The 22662-nt window shown below is 39.0% G+C and overlaps 1 protein-coding gene across 2 annotated transcripts in view; it reads right to left on the bottom strand.

Moving 5' to 3' along the window:
- Positions 1–1038: 1038 nt before the first annotated feature.
- The window catches only part of baiap2a (BAR/IMD domain containing adaptor protein 2a), an 89458-nt gene continuing 67834 nt past the window's right edge, over positions 1039–22662 (bottom strand). For both annotated transcript variants that reach the window (XM_078571171.1, XM_078571172.1), the window contains 9 exons: positions 22001–22153; positions 20140–20391; positions 15911–16112; positions 13239–13440; positions 12987–13043; positions 9867–10035; positions 6178–6212; positions 5088–5153; positions 1039–3224 (listed from right to left, as the gene is read on the bottom strand). In XM_078571171.1, coding sequence (XP_078427297.1) covers positions 5126–5153; positions 6178–6212; positions 9867–10035; positions 12987–13043; positions 13239–13440; positions 15911–16112; positions 20140–20391; positions 22001–22153 — 1098 coding nt within the window. In that variant the 3' untranslated portion in view covers positions 1039–3224; positions 5088–5125. The remainder of the gene's footprint in view (positions 3225–5087; positions 5154–6177; positions 6213–9866; positions 10036–12986; positions 13044–13238; positions 13441–15910; positions 16113–20139; positions 20392–22000; positions 22154–22662) is intronic.

Below are 22662 nucleotides of genomic sequence, written 5' to 3'. Positions count from 1 at the left end.
ATGGGAGGCCAATCAAGCAGGCTGCTTTGTCCTGGATGGTGTCAAGCTTCTCGAGCTGCGCTCATCCAGGCAAGTGGGAGCTATTCCATCACACTCCTGACTTGCGCCTTGTAGATGTTGGACAGGCTTTGGGAAGTCAGGAGGTGAGCCTCTGACCCGCTCTTGTAGCCACAGTATATGGCTAGTCCAATTTCTGGTCAATGGTAACCACCAGGATGTTTCACCCAGTGATGGGTGAAAGGCTAATTCAAAGAAAGAACCTTCTATTTACAAAGTTTGCCCTATACCAGATTAGAGATTGCTTTTAATTGCAACGCCTTTCAAAAGAATTTTGTAGTTTTGCACTGACTTAAAGTTCATGAGAATGTTACTCTATTTACTAATTCATTCCTTCCAGAGAATCCTATCTTCTGCTCAGTTCTAATCTAGTCAGTGAAAATAAATTGCATGTCTGTAAGGCAATAAGCTAAGTACTATAAAAGGTAAATTAGCTCCATATTCAGCTTTGGCTCAATAGGGAGCACTCTTTGCTTCAGAAGGTTGCAGCTTTAATAGGGTTGTGCCTTCACAATTTTAAAGTACTTGTTTTGTAATCTGCATCACTTTAATGAAGCACCAAATAAGAACGGGGATGAGACTGTTTCTTAGGAGACAAAGTTTAACAAAGATAAAAGTGGGTAAGTGACAATGCAATGGTGCTGTGACATGTTACAAAATGTATCTATGATATACCACATAGCAAGCTTCAAATCAAAGTTACGCTTACTTGGGAAGGGGGCAGGCAAGGTAGGCAAGAGTAAGTTATCAAACCAGGAGGAGGCAAAGAAAAGCGGGCATCCTAACAGCATTCCTGAACAAATCTCAACAACCAAGCCACAGACTGAAGTTGTAACCCGCCCATTTGACTGGAATAACATGCAGGCTCTGGAGCTCTGAGTAAAGATATGAGCGGAGTCGATGATAAAGTGACCATAGTGTAGTAACTAAGCACTGAACTTTTCAACTAGTAAATTTCAATAAAGGAACAGAGACAAGGAGGATTTTTAAACAGTGAAACAATTTTATTTCTCATAAGTTACTATCAAAATCATTTTTGATTACCAGAAGAAATAAACTCTAAATGGGTCAATTTAATTCACAAAACATGGTGATTCATGAAAAAATGGCAGCTATAGAAATCTGCATTACAATACAGATTATAATCAACAGTCTTGGCATGTCTTACTACATTACAAAGCTTATGTAAAAATGAAAGGCACCAATTAAACCATATTCCTGCAATAATGTCAAAAGTAAAGGCATGAGGGCTTAATACAGAATTGAAAAAACAGGGTGGCTGTTTTATACGTAGGGTTTAAGTGTACTGATTTGGCGAGTGGGTATGTTTCTCTGTAGCTGAATCTCCACAGTAGCACAGAATAAGAGACTACTAAGTATTGAAGTGCCATTTTCAACATAAAAATAAATATGAAACAGCACAGGCTGAATTTAGTATTCATGGCTTTACAAAAAAAGCACAGCCACACTCAGCAAGTGTCTATGTTTCAACTACCTTTCCTTTATCATCTATAAGCAGTTTAAGACAAATCAAAGTGACTGATGCAATAAAGTTTCTTTTAAAATATCAACCACTGCCTTTACTCAAAATATACCCTCAGAAAATCACAAATTTCATTTGGTTCTTGCAATAAATCATTTCCATGGTTAACTCCTTTCATAGTCCAACCATTGTTCCTTTAGTGATGACAACAGTTTCATTCTTTAACTTATTTTTGCAATGAAAAAAAGTTTTGTATAACTTAACAAATGGGATATCATAGTAACAAGATTTTTTTCATAATTCTGACTAACAGTATATCATTTCTTAAAAAATTACAGAACACTCTTCATTCATAAAAGTGAACCATGGTGTTTTATCTTTGCTCATTAATACTGGTTATCTCTGTGTCTAAACAATCCTTGCTTTAAATATTCCATTTGCAAGGGAGTCACCACTCAACTATTGCTGTGTTGAAATGACTATCACGTCACATAACCTGCCACACGTGCAGCTCCAAATGTTTCCTCCACGTCATCATTTTACAGAATAAAAAAAGTTCCAATTCCTCTTCCCACTTTGAAGCAATGCTGTTAAATAAGTAAAGGGATACTTCTTATATTCTTTTTGCCCCAATGCATCCTGAAGTTTGTGCAAGAGAAAGAACAAGAATGTTTCCCGAAGCATCATGCTTCCTGTTTTTCAGTCTTACCAGCTCAAAGGCATGGTTTCATTCTTGTGGACTTCAGTGGCTTACTTGCTCATTCAACTGACCTACCACCCCTGATAGTCAAAAAAAAAACAAAAGCACTACACATACTACAGATAGGAATGTGAAATAACCTTTGATAACTTTACATTGTGCTGTTTGTTGGGGGAAAAAAAGATGAAACATTAAATTCTACAAAAAGTATAAATTCCTGTTTCTGCAGATTATACAATGCCTTTGCCATCACCAGAGTACTTATTACTTATTTTCAAAAGGAATGGAAGATTTATAGGTGACAGCAAGGATTCAAATAGCAACCATTAAAATTCGAACAAATTGAAATAACTTTGGATTAAAGTTAGCTCAGTTATATATACAATTCTATAATATGATATTTACTTTCTTACCCCCACCCCACCCCAAAACACTTATTTGGAATATGAGCACAGTATACATTTTATAACTAGTTTAACAATTCTCCATATTGCAGTATTCTAGTTTCTACAAAGTGTCAACATTTAGCCAATTCCCGCAAATAGCCAGGTAATAAAATATTGTTTTATATGCTGATTAGTACAAAGTATATAATAAAAAAATACTAACTGCTAATTCTTAACCACATGCATAAATTACAAACACCATACAAATCCCTAGCCAGGCAAGTGTAGTTAAACAATTCTCCCCACATGATCCCTCAAATATAAAGCAGGGAATAAGTTGGGTGGGATTTAAAAGTGGCATTTCCATAACAACATGTGCAACTGATATATCTGTAACTTTAGTGACCATCTTCAGGTGGGTCAATTCTAGTCTAAAGACACTGTTTTCATGCAGCTTCAGATTTAGACATCTTTGGCATCTTTTGCCAGTAGCAAGTGTACAGTGTAAGAATCTTGCAGAGCCAGTGTTCAGTTCACTTTAGAGGCTGATCTGTCATTAGTTTTGGTAGGCTTCAATTTGATATTTGCAACAGCTTCTCTGCAGAGGAGAAAGAGAAAAAGCATGTTAATGGGTGATTCAGAGGAATACAGCAGTGACACCATGACAGTACGGCTTGCAAGAGCTCATGGCACCCCATGAGTACTGTGCTGTGGATATTGGGAACATAAAAATGGGTGTGACCTGGTTGTTATAAATATATAAAATGACTTTCTGCAGCCAGATGTGAGTTAATATTAAAATGCAGTTCATTGAACAGCAAAATTTTAAAAACTGGATTTCCATAAGGATTCTTACATAGTGCTGATTAATGAGAATTAAATATTTTTAATGTTTGTGGTTTTACATTATTCTATTTCTTCTGAATATTCTCCTACTGAAAGTTTGGGCTTTTTTTTTTGCCATTCCTGGGGTGCCTATGCCACTCTGATGGACAGGCTGCAGGATTGCTGTTCTCTGAACCCTGTTCAATACTAGCTGCAAAATGTGCAGGAACCGCTGTTTAGGATTTGTTCTTTAGTTTTCTATGCCTTGCTATCTAGCCTCTGCTCCTGCTGTCTGACACAAAGCACTGGTATGTTTTCAGGTTATACAGAAAACTTGAGAGCCAAAATAATTGATTCATTTATACTAGGTTTCTTTCAGCAGATAGATTTCTCATTTGCTTGGAGATATTTCTATTCAAATTCTAAAATTACTGTAGTGCTGTTGTCCAATTTACACTGGCCTAATACTCTGGGATTGGTATAATCATCAAACATCATAACTGAACATCTGCAAAAACATAAAATTACACACCACGATTCAGCAATTCACCTGCAATTTAATTTGTCTGCTTAAAAGATTTTGGAATTGAAAACCGAATGAAATTTTTAATGCTGATTCTTTGAAAGGCATCAGCTGACCATTACCATGAAGTCATACTGCAGGCTGCAATTAACGACTGCAGCCTTCACAGTCTGTACTTCTGTGGCACACCTGCTCTTGCCGTGCTGAAATGGTAACACAACTGTAAGTGACTTATTGGAACAAATCACATAAGCCAGTAAATTGCAAGCCACAGGAGGACAAGCAGAGAGGTTGTCAGCAATGAATCACAAGACCAAAATGAGTCAACGCCCTGAGTCAAAGGAGCTTTTGTGTGATTGGTGCAACAGTGAAGAGACCCAAAAGAAGGACAGTGATGAAGTTTGTGAAATGATGACAGAAAACATCAGCTTATTTCCTAGGGCAATAAGACATCAAAAAGAACAGGAACAAGTTATTTATACAAAGTAGGAAATAATTGGATAACAAATCTTTTAGTTAAAGCTTTATAGAGCATATTTAGGACCCTATTTCTTTTAATAGTTAGTTTTGTTGGTTTTATTCCCAGTGTCACTCCCTTGCTTGCCTCCATTTCTGGCAGTTCTTAATAGGCTCCACTCAATGGAGTATCATATGCAAGTGAGGGGGTTCTACCTCAGAGGGGACGAAACATGGCGGAGAGCAGCCAAATGATATGAAATGCACCTTCTGCCAGTCAGTCGAGAAGTGGCGCTGAACAGCACACACTGGAAAGTCTGGGGGAAGACAAATACTGGCACACAGCACTTTAGCAATGTCTTTAAAGGAGCTCAGATTGATTCCAGGGGTAATTGCCTTGATAATGAAGTTCTGACAATCTTAAATTTGAAATAGAATTGAAGGAGCGCTCCAATTTGATTTACATTTTCAAAACAATGCAATAAAAATACATCTTTTTTGCCAGGATGAAACACAGAAACAGATGGAGCTCAGGACTGTGGAGAAAGTGAGACAGAACTTGCCCATTTGTGAAGCCACAGTGGAAAATGAGTGATCGTCACCAGCAACAGACAGGGTGATAAAAATCAGACCGGCATATTGAAATGCCAAACTTACTAATCTAGAGAGGCCTTAAATGTGTCAGAAGTTTAAATTCAAAACCTTTCAATCTCGGCATCAGAACTGCAATGAAAAAAATTCAGTCGATTTGTACCTATAATTGTAAAACTCTGGGAGGGAAATCAAATGACACAACACTAAGCTCAGATAAATCATCATTAACATAAAAGCAAAATTTTCATCAGCGTATTACCAATAGAGGAAGGCCCTCCCTCATTCAATGGTTCAGTAATATTATCCAGTGAGTAGCTGATCCATATGGACCAGGTGGCCAAGCCACTACAACTGGCCTAAGGACATTTGGGGTTGGGAAGAGGAAACCCAGTCCTGCTCATCATTCAGAGGGAAGGCTGCAGGTGCAGGTGGGGAAAGCTTTTCCTCGATGGTTCCAGCTGTGGAATGCCTGCCATCATTTACCATCAAAGCTTTCACCTCAGCAATGGCCACAGAGTAACTGAAACCTGTGGAATCATAATCTGTCCAAAGATTCCAGAAGGGACAGGAGTGAGAGAAAAAAATGACATATAGGAAGAACGTTAACATTTAAAATAAACTTTAAAATATTATTACACCGTGCCAACTTCATTTGAAAACTCAATGCTGACACATCAGAAACCCTGCTGATTTTACAAAGCAACATTTAAAAGCTAAGCATTTCCCACAAAAATAGTTGAAGAATCAAATGAAATAACAAAGTTACTTCCAGGAGATACACCTGACACAAAAGGTCTAATACCCATGACTGACTGCCCAATGCTGAATCAATCAATTGACTAACCTGGCTTACACAAGCAAAATACTGCTGATGCTGGAAATCTGAAATTTTAAAATAAATGCTCGAAATACTCAGCAGGTCAGGCAGCATCCGTGCAGAGAGAAACAGGGTTAATGTTTCAGGCCGGACAGGTCTTCAACTAGAAACGTTAACTCTGTTTCTGTCCACAGATGCTGCCTGACCTGCTAACTTGGCTTTGGTGGTTTTTGCCCCTCTTCTAACTTATGAAATTAACTTTGAAAAAAGATTGACTTATGATTTAGTGAAAGTGTAATGTTTTGGTTTCAAAGTTTAAATTTAGAAAATTCTTACTTCAAAGAGAGTCTTGAATGATTAAAATCTGGGCCCTGGAAAGAATGAGATAAAATTAGTATTACTCGAGTGTCCACTAGATGTCAGCATCAATGCTTACTATTTTGTCACTATAGTAGTCACTATTTTGCTGCAAAACTACATTATTACCAACTTCTAGTAATGACAAATCTGAACACATATTTAAGCTTTATGCTCATTGTTTCAACTTTCATATGGTGCACCCCACCACCCCCAACCACAATATTAAATATTTGGTACATTTCCAGGGATGAATTTTCCAAACTAGTCGAAACTGAGAAAGAACTTGCATTTATACATCTTACCTACCCTCAGGATGTCCCATAGAACTTTATAGCCAGTAAACTACTCTGAAGGGAAGCACTCTAGTGCGGGCAAACAGAGCAGCCAGTTTGCGGACAGCAAGGCCCCACAAAGAGCAATGCAATGAAGAACAAGTTAATCTGTTTTGGTGGAAGAATAAATGCTGTCTAGCTTGCTAGGAGAACTCCTCGCTCTTCAAATAGTGCTGCATAGCTTTTTAATAAAAAGGCAGGAGGGACCTCACCTCAGCATGCCTTCAGAAAGATGCCTGCTCTGATAATGCTGCATCCTCCCAGTACTCAGGAGGTGTGAACTTAGGATATATACCCCACATCCTAGTGTGGAGCTTGAACCTACAACCTTCCGATTCCAAGAGGACTGCCAAGCAGTCCATTTCTTCATTCACTTTAATATCCCAATGTAAGGAAATGGAAAGCCGTTTGAGGTTGTATTTTTTCACAAAGCAGGTGGAATATCTGATTTATCATCATCGACAGTAGTCAAATCACATGAGAAACAAAACTTAATAGCTAATAAAATCTCTACGAGAGGGAAAATCCCAAAACCTTCAAATCAAATTTTAGTGGATCGACAAAAAGGTTATCAATAAAACAAGTATGGTGGTGTGGGCAATGTGAATTGAAATTTGAGAGAGAGAGAGATGAGCATCTTCACTACAATAACATTTAAAGTTTAAGTGGCAGAAAATTAATACATTCTTGAAATCTCTCAATTTCTGATCGTTACGAATTCAATGGCATTCCCCTTTCAGGAAACAATTTCAACACTAATTAATTCGTAAATAATTCCTCTAGTCTTTAGATGTTCGCTGGCCTAATGCAACAGGTTTGTAACAGTCTCTGAACAGAATATTAAGTTGTTTAAGTGCGCAACAAGCAGATGACCTAGAAACTTGGATTAAGGAGTGTTCTGTAGTGTGAAGAGGCTCCACTGTATGCAATCACCATGTTGTAATTAAAACCCTGAAGGTCAGCCCACATCTCTTATGAATTTATTTGAACCTCAGCTTTGAGCAACCTAATCTTCTGTTGAATTTGGTATTAGTGACTCAAAAGCTCTGCTGTTTTGGTAATATATTGAGCTGCAGATGCTTTACACGAATGTACTATTTAATTATTTGAAGGCAGCACTAGTGCTTATAGTGCACAATTCTCAAAATTAAAAAATTTTAAAAGTAAGGTTTCAATGTTATGCATTAATTTTTAAAACCTCTGCAAGAGAATATTTAAGAATGTTCAAAATATTCTGTGCTTTTAGTTATGCCTATACTTGGCTGTATTTACTCATATAGCAATTAGGGCCTTTCAAAGCACTTAGTTTGTTACATGACAAGATACTGTACAAATTAAACTCTTATCTTTCAGAAACCCATTTCAGAGATTTACTGTCAGATTTGCAGTTCCTTCCATCAGCACATTATAAAATCCTCAATGTAACTGTACACTGAAGTCCTTTGTGTTCATGGGCAGAATTTTGCCCTTGGTGTGTGGGATCGGCGAGGGTGGTCAGGAAGCCACCCGCAATCAGCAGCACTCTGCGATTTTACGCGGGTGGGCCAATTAAGGCCTGCCCAGAGCTTGAGTGCTGAACACTGCCTTTGCGGGCGGGGTGGGGGGTGGGAGGGGCAGTGCGAGTAGGCCTAGCATGAACTTCGCACATGCGCACGAGAGAACGCTGAATAATCACCCTGAGGCACGGAGCTGCCTCGGAGGGGTGAAGAGATTTTTTTTAAAAATAGTGAAGAGCAGAAAAAAATGAATGAATGAAACATGTCCCCTCATGTGACTCTGTCACATGAGCAGGGACACGTTTTTAATTAAAAATTGACGTTTTTATTTCATTTATATTTGATTTTGGAAACCTCATGGGTGGAGAGTGAAAAATTCAGCACAGTTGATAACTTAATGGCCTGAATAGGCTTTTTAATTGTTGGCGGGTGCTCTGCCGGCTCCGGCCGTGCTCGCCGACCGAACTGTTGTGCAACTGCGCGTTAACGCTGTCATTTCATGCTCTATCGGGTTCGGCGTGCACCCAACCGCCAAGCTAAAAATCCTACCCCGTGTGTGCATATCACTTTCCATCATGATTGCTAGGAGTGGCAGATAAAACATAATCATAAAAACAATACGGATGTGGGATGTAAGACAACTGAAAATCTTTAAAGAAATTTCAGGCCATTAGCTTCTTCATTTCAAAAAAGTAGGTCTGGGAGCAAAGCTACTCAGTTCTACTGTGTATTAAGGTTGGTAGAAATCTGGAATAAGCCTCAAAAAGATGCGAGGCTAGGTCAACTGAAAATTCAAGAATTGAAATTGATAGTACTCTTATCTAACAAAAATCTAAGGGTTACAAAATCAAGTTAGATGAATGGAATTAAGATTCAAATCAGCCATGATCTAATTGAATGGTGAAACAGGCTCAAGGGGGCTGAATGGTCTAACACAACAAACTGCAGTTGACGTTATTGCACTGTTGTAAGGAACAATAAAAAGCCTAAATTTGAGAGTTGCCTTTATCTTGCCTTTCTCAATCGAGGCATAGATTACAAAAGTAGGGAGGTCATGTTGGAGTTGTATAGAACCTTGGTGAGGCCACAGCTGGAGTACTGTGTGCAGTTCTGGTCACCACATTATAGGAAGGATGTAATTACACTGGAGGGGGTGCAGAGGAGATTCACCAGGATGTTGCCTGGGATGAAACATTTAAGTTATGAAGAGAGGTTGGATAGACTTGGGTTGTTTTGGTTGGAGCAGAGAAGACTGAGGGGTGACCTAATCGAGGTGTACAAGATTATGAGGGGCATGGGCAGGGTGGATAGGGAGCAGCTGTTCCCCTTAGTTGAAGGGTCAGTCATGAGGGGACACAAGTTCAAGGTGAGGGGCAGGAGGTTTAGGGGGGGATGTGAGGAAAAACTTTTTTACCCAGAGGGTGGTGACGGTCTGGAATGCGCTGCCTGGGAGGGTGGTGGAGGCGGGTTGCCTCACATCCTTTAAAAAGTACCTGGATGAGCACTTGGCACATCATAACATTCAAGGCTATGGGCCAAGTGCTGGTAAATGGGATTAGGTAGGTGGGTCAGGTGTCTCTCACGTGTCAGTGCAGAATCGATGAGCTGAAGGGCCTCTTCTGCACTGTGTGATTCTGAGAGAGAAATAACAGGGTAAAATTGAACCTTGGCAGTAACACAAACCAGTAGGTAGAAGATCAACCACCTGTTAGACACCCCACCAGAAGACCATGGAAAGGAAAACTGAGTGGAAAGTAGAATGTATTGATGATCCACTACCACCTAAACTGTGCCCCACCAAAGGTGAAATTTACTTACAAAACATAGTTTTAAATACCTGTGAGAAACATGGCACTGCCATACTGTAGGGCCTGGGTTTAAAAGTGCCTGAGCTGGGCAAAGGATGAGAAGTCATTTTTAAAGTTGAGTTGTAGTCAGGTGGAGGAATGGAGAGATCTTCCTTCTGCAGCAGGTTCCCCGTGCTGCTGCTTTTCAGATGGCTCAAGCTACATGAGGCAAAACATGGCAAAATTAATACTTGAGATTAGACATGGATTGTACCATTTAACACAAGTTTATTCATCGCTCAAGTGTATTGAAGGCACTTTTCATGGCAGAGACAGTGAGGAAAACCAACTTGCAGGACATGGGGGTTATCATCATTGCCAAGTTTGATGGTGGGCAATCAAAAGCACATGTCCCACCTCAAGAAGCCAGTTGTAGTGCAAGCTGGATCTTGGCTTTTATAATTAGATCAGTTATTAAATCTTCTACAATATCAATTCTATATTGTTTTGACCAAGAAGTATTACAATCATTCCCACTTCAGATGCACAGAAACAATTAACACAATTCGACCACACCCATGGAAATATTTTCTTGCAAGTATCAATTCCATATTTCTTGAAGTAAACGTCCCTAAAAATAAACTACTTTATAACTTTTCTGATTTATTAGGAAGGAGATTTTCTCTGGACAGCTTCTTGAAAGCGTTCAGGACAGAAAATGCACTATTAAAAATAATGGATGTTCAATTTGAAAATACAGGGTGTAAAACAAAAGATGATTAGTGAGATTAGGAGCTGATGTCAAAAGCATAGATTTTAGGTACTTTGAGGTGGCATGGACTGGAAGATGCACTGATATAACAAGCTTCCAGGTGTGTCAGCATGAAAGATGCTCTCTTCAAATTAGGATCAACACCTCCAAGTTCACATGATGTGTGTCAAATGTATTCACCCCAGTGCTTCAGCGTGTCCGCTTGATATCATGGTCATAAAATATTTTTGTTGGAACGTTAGGTGCATTTTCCAGGAATACCATCTCACTAATTTACAGGAATATTTCTTTAGCGGGGCTTCTAATGTGCAAAAAATATCTAGAAGGCTTAACCTTTAGTGAAATGTCGATTTGAGTGCTGCTTGTTGATCAGGTTGGGGGCATGACACTAAATTGAAATAGTTGATAAATTCAGCCATGAGAAAAATTCAGCAGATTACCAATCAAGTGTGACAAGCATGGTAAAATGAAATCACAAGTCATGTGTCTGAAAATTATGTCAAAATAGACAATTAATATAAAATCTTATAATTTCATTCGCTTCTCAGCATTATTTATAAATGCATAAATAACTCTTGAATCCAATCAAATTAGCCCAATTCTCTCTGTCTCAATCTACTTGATTGAATTTAGCCTAGAGGCACCTAATAATCGACAAAGGTTCCAGTCCTTTTAATACCATGCAACTCCAACACTTGTGGTTCAACGTAGGTTCAAGTAATCAACATCCAGGAGATGTTCACTTATACAATACGCTGCTACTGTGTACAGCAAAAATGGGTTCAGTTCAAGCAATCAAACAAAATGGACAGATTGAAGAGTGAGCAGGAGCACTGAGACTTGGTGGCATGGCAGGAAGTGATACTGGTATAAAAATGGACCTAAAATACCAGGGCAAGCTGGATGAGCAGGACAACTTTGCCTGCTACTAGATCACTACTGGATAATTCACTGATTGCCAGCAACATGATTTCTCTTTAATTTTCCAAAATATTTTCTTAACGGAAGTGGGAGTAGAAAAAAAGAACTATAAAGCTATTTGCTCTCACTGGAAAGAATTTCAGAAACCAATTTCTACAAAAGAAATTTGAATAGTGAATGAAATAGCTTTGAAAAGTGGGTGTTCCAACAGAGATTAAACAAATTTGAACAGCGGATGTAGAACCAGAAGATTAAAGGGCTGTGACTAGTGAATGTTGCACCAAAGGTTAAATGGCTTTGAAAAAGTAGGTGTAGCACCTGAAATGAAACCGCATGAAATCGATAGTGTCACACCCAAGATGAAATTACTTTAAACAGGGGGTTTAGCACTTCAAAAGCAACTATGCTAAAGATAAATCACTTTTTGCAAACAATTTGTTGCAAAACCAGTGCACAAGTTACAACTTAATGTTGGTATTTATATGATCTGAAAAGCAGGTGGATGCAACTCATGGTATGACTGTGAATTTGCCAGGTTGTGGATATAACTAGTACACCTTATTTTGACGGTTTTTTTTATCTTAATGCATAGCTCAGAAATACTAACATAAAATTTAGTTGAACAGATCAGCACAGTCAGTCATTGATAGTAATTTAAGTTGAATGGAGATTTCTTTATTTTCTCCAATCATTAAGTCGAAACACATTTCCACTTTATCTCCTACTTCACCAGGAGGCATAAATTGTGCAACATAGCGCATAATAATATATTTAAAAAAAGACAGACAAAATCTCGACCAGATATACAGACTGATTAACTTGAACAGGGATGGCGGCAGCAGCTGTCACAAACAGGAGAGCTTCTCCCCCTTTAAGTCTTGACCTTGTCTTTTGCAAAGTAACTGAGCCAGACTAAGTTGGGGAGTTGTTTTGGTATGGCTGGTGAGGGGGATGGGACGGTATTCTAATTTGGAAAATTCAGTCACAAGTAAAACTGAACTGGAAGATTAAGTCTCCGAATGTAAATAAATTACTCATTCAATCATTACTGAAGTCTGATAAACAGGTAAAGTGAGCTATTACAATTAACAAGCGTACTAATGAAGAAGCTTTTCACATGCTAGTACAATGGTGAATCTTAATTACCAGTGATCATGTTGGTATCATGCACTAATGTACTGTGTCACTGAGAGGTCAGATACAAGTGGAGGTTTGGCAGTACCCAGTAAAACAAAAGTGGCCTTTCCCAGGAAGGAATGCCAACTCTCACTGCTTTGTGCTCCTCAGTGGCTCATTACAGAACGGTGCCAATAGAGAAGTAGAAGCAGGAAGCCTGCTGGGCCTTTCAGTGGGATTGATACAAAGTATGGGTGAGGAGCCAGTATCGGCAAAAAAACCTATGCCAGGGTGAGCAGGTGGGTACGGGGGAAAATCAGCACATCTTCAAAATCTTACTTATTCTTGAATAGCTACTTACTTGTGCAATAACCCGCCCTGCATCACACGAGTGTAAGAAAAGGGAAACCATCCTCTCCTAGAAACAAAGAGTGATAGGATTATTGGGTCATATAATCTTGTACAGAATAAAATATCAGGTATCGCTAATGTCAACAAGAGCCAGTAATGTTAGTTATGCCACATACTAAATAGAGTTATTAAGCTGTATCAAAGATGAAAGGGAGGATGAAACTGGAAGGAAATAGGAACATACAGTAACAATATTACTTACATCCGCGTCTTTTCATTTTCTCCATAGTGCCAGCCATCCTTGGCCTCAGGAACCAACAATGTGATGACATCGCCTTCACTGAAGCTCAGCAGTGTATTGTTGCCTTTTGCCTGATGTGAAAAAATAGCTTGCACTTTGGTTCTTCCATTCTTTTCTAATCCAGCAGCCATTGAGCTGGATCTGGGTAAAGTTCTGGTCTCAGCTGAATAGTAAGAAAAGATGATGATGATGTCACATTGAGTATAAAGCATGGAGCTCCCTCTTATTTGCTAAGCCTCATTCACACTGTTTCCCAGTTTCATCCTGGCATAAGGATATATTTTTATATTACCCAGCACTAGTAGGGGCTTTCTGCTATCCAACTGAGGCTTGCTAGGGGCAATAAGTATAAAAGGGCAAAATATAGCAGACTTCGGAAATCTGAAATAAAAAAAATAATAGAAATGCTGAAAATACTCAGCTGATCTGGCAACATCCTTGGAGTGAGTTGATATTTCAGGTTAATGATCTTTCATCAGAATAGTAGTATAGGATTGGAGTCATGTGTAGTTCAGACCAGACAGAAAGTCAGGTTCCCTTGAAAAGCACTAGTGAAGCAGTGAGATTTTTATGAAAATCACACTGCTTTCAATGGCTGGGGCCATCTGGTAAATTACAAGATTTATTAGACTTAATTTCACCTCTTGCTATAGTAGTTACTTGAATTTACAACCGCTGGATTGCCAGGTCAGTGCATAAATATGGTGAGTTCTGGGATTACAATATTTCCCCCTGCCCATTCCCAAAAATTTATTACAAATCTAAAAACAATGGCCCGGAACCAAGAGGGTGAACGTGTCAGTAAATATCGAGAGTGAGAAAGGGTCTATAATAAGTCAAATACCATCTTCCTCATATATTGAGACCCATGCCACTGACAATACCAGTATATAAAACCAGCCAGCATCAAGCTTATACTTGGAGCTTAGTGAAAAGAAAAACTGCTGCAGTTGCAGAAAAAAAAGGTGTGCGGATGTCCTTAATCCTTTTACAATAATACATTCACTACATCTTCATTTCTAAGTCTCAACTTCATGGGCAAAATTTTCCCCCTGTTGGAGGGGGGAAGTTCAAGAGCGGGCGTGTGGAGGCGCGCCTCTGGTCGGTGCCCCCAATTGGGGGTGTGCTGCCTTTTTACGTGGGCGGGCCAGTTAAGGCCCGCCCAGCGTGATGTCCATAAGGAAGCGCTATGCGCTCCCTGTGCAGGCGGGGGGGGGGGGGGGGGGGGAGAGATTCCCTCAGCCGAGAGTGTGCTGTTTCACACATGTTCATGAAAGAGCGCACTCATCTCCCTGAGGCTAAGTGCTGCTTCAGAGAGATTGGCTACACATTAAAAAATATTGAAAACAGAAAAATAAAATTTCCCTGTCATGTCCCCTCATGGGACACTGTCACATGAGTTGGGACATGTCCATCACTTTCAGTTTAACTTTTATTAAAAATTTATAAACATACATGAAACCTCATCCTGCCGTGGATGAGGCATCATGCTTTCTCCAATGCCCGCCAGGGCTCCCGGCCTGCCCGACAACCTTAAGTTTGGACAGGCAGAACCACTAATTACATTAATTACTTTGCCAATGGCCTCAATTGGCCATTGAAAGGTCGGCGGGCGCACAGTTGATTCAGCTGAGCCCCCGCCTACCTGAAAATTGAAATGGGGGCGGGGTGACATCGGGAGTTCCGCCCGACATCATCCCGCATCATTTTATGTGTCGGCGAGTGGGCCCCGCCCCCCCACTCCCCAACTGGGAAATCCTGGCCGACGAAACTTAAAAAATAACACACAACTAATACATTTTCCAAACAGTAGCCCTGGTATTGTGACGTGTACAAACATTACAGCACAGCATCTGTTGTGACTACATCGCTATCCATACATGCGCAAGATAAGGCCTACACAAGGAACTTTTGCTGAGCACAAAGCAAGCTGCATTAATAAATAAAAGAAAAAAGAAAATACTGGAAATTCTGAAGTCAGGCAGCATTGGTGGAGAAACAGAGTTAGCCTGAATGATCAATAAACTTCTGTCAGAATTCTGATGTATTCAGACCTGCTGAGTATTTCCAGCATTTCAGGTTTCCAGCATCTGCAGTATTTTGGTTTTGTAGTATCTGCCTCAATCCCATGTCACAAGGTACTGGGCTGCTCACAAGTCTTGGCTAACAATGCAACTTATCCACCGCAAAAACTGTTTACTCAATATACTTTGAGCAGCTTTTGGTGAAAAATTGGGGCAGTAATAACATTCAATATCTAGAAATCTCATCATACTGGACAGTCAGTTATTTGAAAACCAATGACTTTAGCATGATCACAAACTAGCACAGCTTTATGAAATTAAATGGAGTTATTTATATAAGTGACAGGGTCTAAAAGTTAACAGCAGTGAGAGGGTTTGAAGTATTAATATTGATGTACAACTGGAATGGGATTGTTTTTTTATGTAATTTAGGAGGAGGGTAACTAACTACCACAAGACTGTCTCAACTATTATGGTGATAGTTTCAACACTTTTTTTTAAAAAAAATAATTTGCTCTTCCTGTGTATTAAGGAGGGTTAAGTACTTTTCACAACTACTTTGCACCAAGTCCACACCCAGTTCTAATGCCTAGATTAACAGCCACTCACCTGACAAAGGGCTGGCTTTCAATAGCATTGCTTTGCGTGTGGGTAGTGTATTGGAGTAGACATCAGATTGTGGTTTTGGAAGTTGGGGTGGCGTAGGAGGCTTTGGTTTGACTTCAGACAGGCCAGGGTGCTGATAGTCCACAGAATGTGAATTTGTTAGGTCACCATTAGGCACTAATGAAATATCCTGGCCCATCATGCGCTGAAATTCAAACAGAAAAAGTTATTAGTTATTCAATGTCTAACTTAACTGTGTGTGAAAATGAAAATAAAATTTTCTAAAACATACAGCGCATATTCCATTCCCTGTATTTGCATAAGGCCAAGGGTAACTGTTTTCCAATATTTTAGTGTTGTACATTTGTCATCATCAGCCTTCAAGACTACTCCCCTCAATAATAATCAGTATGTTTAGTTTGGAGTTTAGTGTTACACATATCAGGTAGTTTATTGTTAACAAATTATGCAAATGCTTAGATAAGTTTCCTTTATTGTGATAGAAGCTTCAACCTGTGTGTAATTAATTAAAATCCATTTATTCTCCTATCACCACTTATTTTAACAGCATACAAAATTCATATTGAGAGGATCCAAATCACAGAAATTACAACATGGAGACTGGCCATTCAACCCAACCAGTACTTGCTAGTATTTATCCTCCACATGAAAAGTAGTCTAATCCCAGATACCTACCCTCTTCCAATATTCCTTTATTCCCTCTTCCTTCAAACACCTCTCCAACCTAGAGTTCCATGTTGACATGGTTTCTGTTTCAATCACTAACTCTAGTGATGCACTCAACAATCTTACAGTACTCTTTAAAGAGTTTCTCCTGCTCTTTATGTTAAATCTTGACCAAATGGGAATAAATGGAACTCAATTATTTATATAAGAATGAGAACAATGACTAGTTGGTCATGGTCAATAGATTTAGAGCCCATAGGTACAAATAAAGTTAGTTGCCTAGAAGCCCAACAGACTTTGTTTTGCTGTGTCTCAGTCACACAGTGCTAACAGCCTACGCTCAACTGAGGAGGTCCAAGGATCATGGGATTTTGGATCTTAGACCTCATCATGCAGAAAGAGCAGTGGTGGGAGCCCACATGAGCTCTTGGATCAATCACTAGGTATGATTGCAGGACTCTGGGGTATTGTTGGCTGAGCCTCAGAGTGTGATTGGGGAGGGGGAGGAGGAGATCACAGTGGTCTGCATTATTATTGGGGGGAGAGGAGTGTAAGGAAGGCAGGGCTTGGAGATATTGGGTTGGGGAAGGTTGATGTCTAGAGGTCACAGGCAGGAGTGAAGTTGGAGATCTCGAGACCGAGTGCGGCAGTGATTAAGGTACTAACTTTTTATCAATCATGCTGCACAATGTCAGTTTTCTAGGAGGCATTCAATACTGTGCCTTGGGTGCAAATCAAAGTTGCAAGAGGGAAGCAGGTGTTAACGTGCCTTATTTATGTGTGTTAATTACCTACATCAGAAGCAGGCATTAGGCAAAGGACACCTCTCATTTGGCCCTTACCAAAATGCATCCAAGCATGGCCTGCAACAGAATTATACACACACATGGACACCATCTTGGACATAAAATAGTCCCCGTCACATTGATAAACTAGATGCTACACAGCCAAATTTCTAGCCTAGTGAGCCCAAGAGCTAGCACAGCATTTGTTTCTCTACACATAAGATTTGCATTAGTTATTGTACAAGGACATTTAATCATTATCATAAGGAGTCAACCACAAAGGAATTTGGTCACATGATCAGCAGTTCTTTTACGATATATCCTCGCTGCTTTTCATTAATTCCACAACACCAAGTAGGTATTGGGGACAGGTAATTAGACAGAAATCAGCTCCAGTAATTCAAAAAATTAAATGTTTAGTCAGATTTTTACTTGCATTAAAACAGAAATCTTATTCAATCGCTCAAAGTTAGTGGCAGTAGAATGGACAAGTTTGCTTCCTCCAAGTAACCCTGGATACGATTTAGACAAAAACCATCTACTAATAAAATCTAAAGAAATTTTCAGAATACCAAGGCGCTGAAAGAGCAAAACCAATGAACATAAATTAGACCAAATTAATTAAATCTTGAAAGAAACCCACAGATACCAGTACCGCCACTGAAATTGTTGCAAAGATTTTTTAATTATGGTGTGAATAGTTGGTCAGTCTGTTTCAATCTTACTGGGGCAAAATCACTGTTAGGATAGACAGTGAGTGACAACTTCAATTCATGCGTGCATTAAAACTTAAAAAAACTATGCATGAAGTGTACATTGTGCAGATTAATAGATGTGTTGTAAATCAATCTCCTTGCAGAGTGTGTAGCACCATGCAATTACTTCCCAGATAGGTTTTGGGTCACAAATTGTTTGACATCTGCTGTCATTGCCACTCACTGATTAGCTGTTGGGAGGCATTATTCAAGTAGGATGAAGTCAGTTATTTTTCCTCTTGCTACTGTGATAAAGAAGCAATTGCTATTAACATTGTTGGACTAGGCCAACTGAAAAATGACAAGACCGACCAATCTAAGATAGAGTTCCAATTCTTAGAGCTATTACAGTACACAGTTCACCCATAAAGACACAACACAGTAATGGGGAGAGGTTGAAAGGATCACCTAGGTATCTGTTCTTTATGTCCAGGTTCAAAATGAGCACAGATCATTTATCTCATTATTGCAGCAGCACTAAAGTTCTATCTATGGCTTAAACAAAGGAGCATTGTTGATTGTACCCAAAGCCTTTTTCAGAGGGATCAAGCCAATAAGTTACATTTTGACAGATTTGAAGACAATTCTATAGCTGAGTAATATCAGTGATATAAAGCCACCTACAAAGTATACACATAGCCTTAGTATTAAAAGTGACTCATTTAATATGTTCCTCCACTACGCACCAATTTCATCCATTACCAAAAGAAAGCCTCTGAATAATTCAGGTCAGTGCTGCAGTTGTCAAACAAACCAATAACTGGGCTATCAACTACTTCCTAGGAATGGTAAAGAATATAATAATTCAAGAACAGGAACTTCTATCAACCAATTCCCAACAGATAATCAGCCAAAAGTCAAGCTACAGCTGCAGTCTCCCAGCTGCAAGATAATAGAGTAAAGGCTAGTAATGACTCATTAAGAAGGGAACTGAAGAGAAAGAATCAATACATAAACAGTTTGATATTCAGAATGTTAGATACTTTGGTATAAATTGATTTTCATTTAATTTAGATATATATATATATATATATATATATATATATATCACTGCAGTCTAACTGCAACAAGACTAACTTATACCTATCCTGTGTTCACTGAATAAGAAAGCAGCAGCTTTTGAAAATTACTTTAACATTTAGAGACTGGTATTTGTTCACTGTATTGTATTTACAACTGTCAGTTGCAATGCATAAATAATCCTTAACAGCATTTCACAATTCTCATTTATATAGGTCCAATGCCATTTGCCATGACTTCATAAGCATTTACATTATGGGATTACTGAAGGAGATTAATTTAGCTTAATTACACAAGAGGTTGCATCAACAGCAAAAGTAAATTTTCAGGCTCATAAGAGGAGCTGTCGCCTCCATCTGATCAGGGTCCCAGCAAAATCTCCAGGGATAGAAAACCTCCAGCCATCCAGAGGAAAACATGCGACCAATTTCAGGGGGACAAACACTTGGCGAGACTGGTACACAAAGAAATCAAACAAGCTCTGCAGGACCTTGCTTCTCATTATGTGTTAGACAAACTTATCTAACTCATAACCCTTAACCTCACCACCTCCCTGATAAGCCATGTGATGAGTGGGAAGAAGTAGTGGAGGAATTCCCTCCACAACTCAGGCAGCAAGATGTTCGCGTCAAATCAGGTGAAATTTATAAAGTCAGTTTTTCTTTCCCCAGCAACAATGCCACATCAGCATAAGAAGTGGTGCGGGTGAAAACTCTTGAAACCAATTTGGACTTTGGTAGGCAGAACAGGGAAGCCCTCCAGTTGATATCTAGGCATGATCGCATTATATTTTTCTGTCACACTGCTCTAAAAACAGTATAATTAGATAAACTGAGCAGCAGTGTTAAGCGAGAATTCAAAATCTACTTTTATACTGCATGAGGATTCTATTCATGCATAAAAATAGATGAATATATTCAGGCCTTTTAACAAAATTAAAGAGTTTCAAATACACTAAGTTGACTTTGACAACATCAATACTTACAGAACCTTGACCCAATCCACCTCCACCAACAAAGGGTGCAAGTTCTGGTGGTACTGGGAGTGGTTTAGCACCAGGAATGGGGTCTGATATAATCAGCCCTGATTTGGTGGTAGCACCGGGGTCAGAGATGAGGGTTCCTCCAGTGCCTGAAGACATCTGCTGCACCAATGACATTGCACGGTCAGGAATTTTGGATGGATCACTACAGGACTGTTGCCAGCCAGGAATCTTTTGTGTTATCATATCTTTGCCCTGATAAAGAAAGAACAATTTAGGAGGTTATTTCAGGTGAATCCAGACAGAGTATAACACTTTAAAGGGTCTGAGGTTAATCAATTTTAACAGGGGACAAAATCTAAAAATTGACACTATTTGCCTTGAATATTAAAAACTGCAAAAAAAAAGTAAAATGTAAATTTGATAAAAGGAGTTAAACCATTAAAATACAATGTTTCTGCAAAATTTAATTGCCGAATTCCTGATAGTATCCATTTGTATACAACTATGGCTACTGACTCTGTACCGTGCTTCACAGCTGTAAGGAGTCAGCGAAAGATCTCCAATTGCCTATGCGCCTAAAGGCTTTTAACTCTTAAAAAAGCAACCTTTTTTATACAAGTTTTTTCTGCACAAATCAGATATTCTGTAATTTTTCCAAATTGTTTGTGTAATTTCAGTCAATATGCCAAATCTATTCATATAATCACACAGTGCCACTGATAGAAGATTAGAAGACACTACTCTTTACTGCATACTTGCATTGGTGAATATCCTTTTCATTCTTTAGTGCTATGAAGGTTTTTCTTGGATAATTATCAGTAACAAAATGAGTTCCCTTGGTGGCTCAGCTAATCACTTGGATTAAAGGTTCCATCTTTGGATCTATGCCAAGTTAGATGGTTACAACTGAACAGTGCTACAAATGTTCAAATGTCCTCTGCCTTCTGGCTTGTGAAAAAGCACAGGCAGAGGGCCCTTGATCCTTTCTGATCATTGTCTAATAAACTTGCACAGCTTATGTGGACTGGTGAGAACAGAAGCAGAACTGGCTGCAAAACCTTTCAGGAGCAAGTAGCTTGCTGACATTCACTGTCAGCCTACATGAATATTTGGTACTTGGGTGAAGTTTGGGGGATAACAGAACTGTGCACTGGGAAGGGATCAATGTCCTTGCCTCTCTTGAAGCAATGAAGAAATTGGCAAGGAAAAGAAAAAGGAACTAAAATTACATTTTGCCACAATCACAGCAACAAAGAAAAGGAAGCTAATGAAAAGAAATAGAGTTACATTTTTTCCTCAGGATATACAATACAAAGATCTACTGTGGTGTTACTCATCTGATATGGGTGTGTACTACTGCAACTACAGCAGTTCAATTATTTATGAGGCACCACTTCTAATATCAAGGTAACGTTAAACATTGTAACTGAGGAACGTTGTGTGATATTGAACAGGTCAGGAACAGGCCAAACCTGAACCTTGGCCTCTACGAAGTTAGCTGAGTTTATCCAGGCTAACAATTGGACAATACAATCAACCCCAAGCTTACCCAAGTTAGAAAGAGGAAAAATGAAATAACTCTGGGTTCCTGTTCCCAATTGAGGGAACAATGTGAACAGGTAGGCATCAGCTGAGAACAGAATTGATCTCGACTGTGATACTCATTACAGTGTTTGCATATGAAGAATGGTCAATTGAATGAGCTAATATAAGCTTATGGACATTGGAGGACAAATTGCCATTTTTAGATGAGGAGAGAAACATGCATACCTGTTTCTTTATTCCTCTTTGAACATTTTTGAAAAGCTGTAATGTTGTGGTTTAGATTTACTTAATTTGAAAGGATTAGCAAATTACTTACCCTGCTGTGGTATACCATGTTATTCTTGGCAACTGCACACTGCTTTTCTACCAGAAAGCAGTACCGCCTACGTTCTTCACTCAATGCCGTTTTGTAACCACCTCCAATGTAGTTCTCCAGATCAGACTGCTTTTTGCTTATTGTCTCCACAAACTGCAGAAATTAGGAGACAGAAGAGAGAAAAATAAAAGAAAAACTTTTAGCAAATGACGGTGAAACAATGATGTAGGAAGAACGAAGAAAACATTTTTAGTTATAATGACTCGTTATGGTAATGGCATTAAATTAATGTGGGTGCAGAGAGAAAAATCATAGGAAATATTTAGTTTACATATTTAATTGCTCACATACTTTGTTCAACATTTCAACTTTAATACCCAAAGACCCATCAGAAACAAATTTCACTCAAAAAGGCCAATCACTTAATACTGCATTGCTTCTAGGTCGGCCTCTCTCATTCATGGAAAATACTTTGTACTCCATTGTTTCCCATAGAATATCCCTAGTGTGGTCTAATTTAAATAAATTTTATTCGGTAATTTGAAAATTGACTTTTGGCTGATGAATGAGAAACAGGCAGTGTTGGGACTTAACCTGCATCCACATAGATGCACATTAGCTGAATTAACGCATACAATGTTTGTCAATTGCTCAATTTTTAT

Source organism: Cetorhinus maximus, chromosome 24, assembly GCF_964194155.1.
Source record: "Cetorhinus maximus chromosome 24, sCetMax3.hap1.1, whole genome shotgun sequence".
Classification (NCBI taxonomy): domain Eukaryota; kingdom Metazoa; phylum Chordata; class Chondrichthyes; order Lamniformes; family Cetorhinidae; genus Cetorhinus; species Cetorhinus maximus.
This window is presented reverse-complemented; position numbering and strand designations above follow the sequence as displayed.